This window comes from Gekko japonicus, unplaced genomic scaffold (genome assembly GCF_001447785.1).
Source record: "Gekko japonicus isolate JY-2015 unplaced genomic scaffold, Gekko_japonicus_V1.1 scaffold1423, whole genome shotgun sequence".
Taxonomy (NCBI): Eukaryota; Metazoa; Chordata; class Lepidosauria; order Squamata; family Gekkonidae; genus Gekko; species Gekko japonicus.
The window spans coordinates 50,263-57,456 of record NW_015166463.1 but is presented as its reverse complement, the minus strand read 5'-3'; the positions used below and the strand labels follow the sequence as shown (position 1 = coordinate 57,456).

The 7,194-nt window shown below is 48.0% G+C and overlaps 1 protein-coding gene across 1 annotated transcript; it reads left to right on the top strand.

Moving 5' to 3' along the window:
* The first annotated feature begins 1,213 nt into the window (after window positions 1–1,213).
* LOC107111152 lies at window positions 1,214–5,927 on the top strand. The gene is made up of 4 exons (XM_015412080.1): window positions 1,214–1,300; window positions 1,432–1,503; window positions 1,728–1,857; window positions 5,278–5,927. The coding sequence occupies exons 1-4, from the start codon at window positions 1,214–1,216 to the stop codon at window positions 5,745–5,747; spliced, it is 759 nt and encodes a 252-aa protein (XP_015267566.1). The 3' UTR covers window positions 5,748–5,927.
* The last annotated feature ends 1,267 nt before the right edge of the window (window positions 5,928–7,194 follow it).

Genomic DNA, 7,194 nt, shown 5'->3' with positions numbered 1-7,194 from the left:
TCGCTGAGGGGGAAGCAGTGAGGGCCAGCGGCTATAAGCTGCTCGGGCCTCGGTTTTGAGGGGGGAGGCGGGGGAGATCGAGCGGGGGGTGGAGGACACGGAGGAACCGGCAGGATGGGGGGCGTGAGAGGTTACCTGCTCCTGCTGGTTCCTCCTCCGCCAGCTCAGTTTGGAGCTCCCACGCCCCCCCCCGTGAGTTTCATGGGTCTTCTTTCTTGTGCTTATCTAATTCCTTCTTCAAGCCATACATGCTTGTAGCTGCCACCACCTCCCAGAGATCAAGGAGATCTCCAGGCCTCACCTGGAAACTAGCAACCAGGGGTAATTTCCTGCGGGAGCGCACAGGAGCAGAGCTCCGTAAGTAAGGAGTCCAGGGGGAAGGAATCTGCAACAAGCCCTGTCCCCTGCTCCCAGCAGCCCTCAGTTGGGCCACAAGGAGCAAGAAGCAGCTAGGTAAGTTGCAGAGCCCTCCCCCCGGCCCACCTTCCGGTACAAGCTCTCCCTTCTCTGTGAGGGCAGATCTGCACATTCCCACCCCCAATAGCTAGCAATCCAAAACAGTCCAGTGGCACCTTTAAGACCAAGTTTTATTCAGGTACAAGCTCTCCCTCCTCTGTGAGGACAGATTTGCACATCCCCCCCCCAATAACTAGCAATCCAAAACAGTCCAGTAGCACCTCAGTGGTGGGTGTTGCCTTCTGACACAGTTCTGGTGATGTCAGGTGGAGTGGCATATGCAAAAAAGGTATGCTAATGAGTTATGCTAATGAGCTCATGCGCCTCTTTTTCCACGAAATGACCCCTGCTAGCAACCATAACACTTCAGCAAGGATAGACCTCATTGATCCAGATGCATGTTAATCATGTCCCCCTTTCCTTCAGAGTCTTCATATTTGTTGGACCCAGCGGTCGTTTCGTAGAAAAAGAGCTAGGGGAACTCATTAGCATAACTCATTAGCATATGCCACACCCAGCGGTGGACCTGCAAGGCCGGAGGGAGTGCGAGGAAGCCCCGCCAAGGCCCTCCCTGGCCCCAGGCAGGCAGGGGTGGGGAGAGGCTCCCTCTTCTCCTGCCTCCCTCTTCTCCTGCCTCCTCCTGGCTGAATGAGGGCTGGAAGCGGGGTGGCCGGAAGCAGGGGACGGGTCTTCATCGTGTGCCCCGCCCCCCACACCTCACCCGAGGGAACTGCGATCCCCTGCGATCCCCCCCGAAATGACCTCTGCTTGGACCAAGACAGGCAAGATCCCCGTCCACTGTAACGTGACCGGTGAGATGAAAGATCCTCGTGTTCAACTCAAAGTTTTGCAGTCTCCTGGCATTACTACTCTATCATTAACTTCCATCCATCACTGGACCCCCCCCCCTCTATTTCCTATGACAGGGAATGTTAATCATGTCACCCTGTCTTTCAAATTTTCCGTATTTGTTAGACCAGGACAGGCAAGATCCCCGTCCACTGTAACGTGACCGGTGAGATGAAAGATCCCCGTGTTCAACTCAAAGTTTGGCAGTCTCCTGGCATTACTACATCATTAACTTCCATCCATCACCCCCCCTCCATTTCCTATGACTTTTGGCACGCCGGATTTGCTCTCTGACTAAATGGGACATATCATTCCGGAAAAGGGTGGTTTCCTCCAAAAAAATATATGCCCTATGCCATTCAGAAAGGGATATCAGTGATAGTAGGGTGGATTCCACGTGTGTCATTCTTGGCTCACTGTAGACTCACCTCTGCTTCCTGGATGGATTGAAAGACTCACCTCTGCTTCCTGGATGGACCTATAAAAGCCCTTTCCTCTCCTTGTCCACTAATTCATTCTTCTCCATCCATCTGTGCTGGTATCTTCTTCTGGGTAAGTGCACTCTTTGTTATACTTCCTTTTGATTATGCACGTCTTGGTGAAGACCATCAACAAATGGCTACTCTTTATATCAGAGCAATAGGACTTAGTTGGTGGTGGGAATTGCCATCTCACAAGATCCAGGTCAGGACTTTGCTGTTCCTAACTTAAGTTCCAGTGATCGAGGCCTGATCTAGGTAGCCCAGGCTAGCCTGATCTCATTGGATCGTGGAAGCCAAGGAGGATCACCTCCGGTCTTCATGTCCTGGCCCTGCTGGTGGACCTCCTGATGGTACCTGGTATTTTTGGCCACTGTGTGACAGAGTGTTGGACTGGATGAGCCATGGGCCTGATCCAACATTGGCTTCTCTTATGTTCTCTTATGTTCTTATTTGTATGGGACGCCAGTGTTCCCTCTAAACTGTGGAGTCTTGTGAGCAAAATTCTTCTTTGGGAGCTACTGGCATTCAAGTTGTGAGCGAGCGATTTGGCTACTGCATGAATTAGTTTGCTCTGGAGCCCTCCTTCCTGACATCAGACAAAAATCTGTGAGCTGGTAGCTAAAGAATTGTGAGCTAGCTCACACTCACTCAGCTTAGAGGGAACACTGGACACCACCAAGGAGTTCCAGACTCATGACATGGAGGCAAACCACCTCTGAATGTCTCTTTCCTTACAAACACCACCCGGGGGTGCCATACGTTAACTGTGACCTGATGGCAAATAAAGAAAATGTCTGCTAAACATTGTGTACCAAAGAGAATACCTTTAATGCGTGGAGTTTGGTTTGGAACTGACGTCATAGTTCAGTGAGGAATGCTATTGAATTTCTCATTCCTGATGTTTCATTCTGAAAATCTCCATTCTGATTTCCCTTCTGGGAGGGGCCGTGGCTCAGTGGCAGAGCATTTGCTTGACGTGCAGCAGGTCCCAGGTTAAATCCCCGGCACCTCCAGTTGAAAGGACCAGGCAGTAGGTCATGTGGAAGACCTCCGCCTCAGGTCCTGGAGTCCTGTTAAGGAGACAATACTGACCTTGATGAACCAATGATCTGATCCAGGAAAAGGCACCTGCATATGCTCCTTTGTGGAAACATTCTTTCGTTTTGCGCTATTTTATGTTTCCTCATACTGAGCATGTTTGCACATATTTCATAGAAAAGGCCTAGGGAGGGCTCCGATTTACCTGCTTATGGCAGGAGACCTCCCGGTAACGGTGGCCCTTGCGTGCCAATGTTTACCTGATCAGTGGGCGAAAAGTGAGGCGGGGGGGCAATAAACCTGGGGAGAAAAACTTAAAAGAAAGATAAGGTTATATCTACTTTCAGGAAGTTCTTACCAGCCCAACATCCTTGACTGACCATGTGAAAGTTATGCCTAGTTCCAAGGTAGTCTGTTCACCGTACAGTCGAAATGCATTTGCATGCCATTTTGGAACTGGATAATGAGTTTCACGGCCAGTTGTACATAGGAGTCTATCTATCTATAATAACATAATAACATATGAAGAACCCTAGTCCAGCATCCTGTCTCACACAGGGGCCAACTAGTTCCTCTGGAGGGCCATCAACAGGGCATAGAGGCCAAGGCCTTCCCCTGAGAAGAACATCTAATGAGCTTGTGGTAAGAAAATTTTAGAAATATAGGTTTGGGTTTAAAAATGAACCAAATAGTTTATAAAATCTATGGATCTGTCTCTGTTTTTGCTAGCAAAACAGCAAACAGCCTTGGCCTGTTTCACTGAACCAAAACCCATGATTCTTGACAAACCCTTTGTTCCAGACAAATCTTTTCTCAGTCACACATGCAAAAGTTCACAACATTCCATTCCCAGGATCTGAATCAATGTAAATTTCCACCGGTGTGAGACTCACAATTTCCTAGGAAATAAACTGCAGCTGGCCATGAAGGCCATTTTGAGGAGTGACAGACTTCAATCCAAAGACAAACTAACTTCCTGAGATACAGGAGTTCACACACCCCATCTCAGAGATAACATCAAAGTACAGTTTATTTCCCATGTTTGGGAAACACCAGAACAAAAACAATGACACTGTATTGATCTTGTAAAATGTAATTTTTGTTGTGTGAGATGCAAGGAAGCAATTTCCTGTAAAACTCCAAAATGTTAATTTACAACTGTAATTTGATTATTGAGGGACCTCTTTGATCATTTGGTATAAATACTGGTCAGATCCAACAGACCTTCGCTGGCTCTTGGAGGGTCAGGAGAGGTTTTACTCTCCTGGGACAGTGGGAGTCAGCCCGGAAGGCCTTTTGTTTTTCTGCATGCTTGGGGGGGGGGGACTTTGCTTGCATGTTTATTGTCTATGTTTTCACTATCAGCATTTCGGAAATAGGAGTGCACTGCGTTGGTAAATCTTTGAATGTTTTTCTTTTAATATAGATAAGTTTTATTTTAAGAAGAGACCTTGGAGTGTCTCTGCCAGCACTTAGCGGTTTTCAAGCTTACACCTCTGCCTTTGGTAAGGAGGTATCACTCAGGGGACACACGAACCAAGAGGAGAGTGTGGGTGGCATGGGTAAAAACACATTCACAGACACGTGCAGTGACACACACACACATTTTCTCACAACAGAGCCCTGCTAGATCAGACCTGGGGTCCATCTACTCCAGCATCCTGTCTCACACAGGGGCCAACTAGTTCCTCTGGAGGGCCATCAACAGGGCATAGAGGCCAAGGCCTTTCCCTGAGAAGAACATCTAACGAGCCCTGCTAGATCAGACCAGGGGTCCATCTAGTCCAGCATCCTGTCTCACACAGGGGCCAACTAGTTCCTCTGGAGGACCAACAACAGGGCACAGAGGCCGAGGCCATCCCCTGATGTTGCCTCCTGGCACTGGGATTCAGAGGTTGACTGACTCTGAATTTGGAGGTTCCCCTCAGTCACCATGGCTAGTAGCCACAGATAGACCTATTCTTCATGAATCTATCTAATCCCCTTTTAAAGAGGCCTATGCTTGAGGCAATCACTACATCTTCTGGCAGTGATTTCCACATTTTAATCACTCCCTGTGTAAAGCAGTATTTGCTTTGGTGTCATGGTTAAGTGTGCAGGCTCTAATCTGGGAGAACCGGGTTTGATTCCCCACTCCTCCACTTGCAGCTGCTGGATTATCTTGGGCAAGTCATAGTTCTGTCAGAGCTGTTCTTGAAAGAGCAGTTCTTGAAAGAGCTCTCTCAGCCCCACCTACCTCATAGGGTGACTGTTGTGGGGAGGGGAAGGGAAAGGAGTTTGTAAACTGCTCTGAGACTCCATGTGAAGAGTGGGGTATAAATCCAATCTCCTCCTCCTCCTCCTCCTCTTCTTCCTCTGTCTGTCTGATTGACTATCTATCATCTATCTGGCTATCCGCCTGCCCAACTATATCCATCCATCCATCTGTTTTGTTTGTCTTGTTTCCTCCCAGGATTCCCCCAAAGCCAAAGAAAATGTCTTACCAGCAGTCTCAGCAATTCAAGCAGTCTTCAGCCTGCTCATCCTCCTCCTACACCAAACCCTGTCAGCCTTCGGGATGCTCCAAACCAGGCCCAGCGCCAGGATGCTCTAACCCATGCCCGTCTTCGGGATGCTCCAAGCCAGGCCCTGCACCTGGATGGTCCCACCCAGGCCCTGCACCAGGATGGTCCAACCCATGCCAATCTTCGGGATGCTCCAAGCCAGGCCCAGCATCAGGATGCGCCAATCCATGCCCACCTCCAGCACATCAAGGATCAGCTGGTAGTCCGTGCCAAGGATCATGGGGAAATCCATCCCAATGCTCATCCAACCAAGGCAGCAGACATCATCAGCACCACTACTATCATGGCACCCAACAACACAAGTCGTGCTAGCTTCCTTGGAAGAGTTGGCCACCAAGAGATGAAAGCATACCCATGAAGGCTCACGAGGTCAATCTCCCAACTTCATGTTCTCTTGGTGTTGTCTCCTAGGTGTTCGCCTCATGTTTATATTTTGCACTATGTTATTTTAATACTTTCAGGCCGGGGTTGCAAAATTACCGTATTTTTCGGACCATAAGATGCACCTGACCATAAGACGCACCTAGTTTTTAGAGGAGGAAAACAGGGAAAAAAATATTCTGAACCCTGGGGCTCATTATTCAGTCCATAAGACGCACACACTTTTCCCCTCACTTTTTTTAGAAGAAAAAGTGCGTCTTATGGTCCAAAAAATACGGTAAATATTTGGACCACCACTCAAAGGGTCTCCCGAAGGGCTTGCCCAGTGGGTTTTTAATTGTTATTTCTCAGTCAGTGGCATTCCTTTTCCTCTTTTTCTTTCCCTTTGCTTCTTGCCTCAAAGATTAAACAATGAAAGTATCATCTAAGATCAAACAATGAAAGCATTATCAATAAATCTGTATGAAACTGATTTAAAAAGCTTTGTGTTTTCTCATTTTCTCTTCGCATTGGTTCTGTAAATATGTTCTCTAATGTTCGTTGCCAGTTTGGTGTAGTGGTTAAGTGTGTGGACTCTAATCTGGGAGAACCGGGTTTGATTCCCCACTCCTCCACTTGATCCTGGCTGCATGACCTTGGGCAAGCCATAGTTCTGATAAGAGCTGTCCTTGAAAAAGAGTGGTTTCTGTGAAGAACTCTCTCAGCCACATGTATTTCACAGGGTGTCCGTTGTGGGGTGGGGGGAGGGAAAGGAGTTTGTAAATTGCTCTGAGACGCATTTGGGTAGTGAAGGGCAGGGTATAAATCCAATTTCTTCTTCTTCTTCTAATGGGCTGGTTGCATAAGCCTTTTAATATATATAGTATTTGTATAGTTTGTCATTTAAAATCCCTGCTAGCTGGGGCCTCCATCCAATCCTCCTTCCCTTCTTCTTCTTCTTTTTTTGAGATACAGTGACCAGAAATGTATTCCAAATGAGGCACCACCATAGATCTATACAGGGGTGTTATAACATCGACTGTTTCCCCCCAACTCTAATCCCTTCTCTAATAATCCTGAACATAGAGTTTGCCCTTTTCACCACTGCAGCACACTGGGTTGACACTTTGATTCAGCTATCAAGGGAGGTGGTCGTTCCGCTCTCTTCTGCTATAGTCAGACCTCACCCGGAGTCCTGTGTCCAGTTTGGGGCACCACATTTTAGGAAGGACGTTGACAAGCTCGAGCGTGTCCAGAAGAGGGCCACCAGGAGGGTGAGAGGGTTGGAATCCAAGTCTTAGGAAGAAAGGCTGAAAGAGTTGGGTCTGTTTAGCCTGGGAAAGAGAAGGCTTAGAGGGGACAGGATTGCAGTCTTCGAGTATTTGAAGGGCTGTCATGTAGAAGACGGAGCAGAGCCAAATTGTCACATGAACTGGTTTGGGAGG

Bases quoted from the DNA above. Each gene is read 5' to 3' on its own strand.
- LOC107111152 (XM_015412080.1), top strand. From the start codon at position 1,214: ATGACCTCTGCTTGGACCAAGACAGGCAAGATCCCCGTCCACTGTAAC. The intron at 1,301-1,431 runs GTTTTGCAGTCT...CGTATTTGTTAG, and splicing joins ATCCTCGTGTTCAACTCAAA to ACCAGGACAGGCAAGATCCC. The intron at 1,858-5,277 runs GTAAGTGCACTC...GTTTCCTCCCAG, and splicing joins GTGCTGGTATCTTCTTCTGG to GATTCCCCCAAAGCCAAAGA.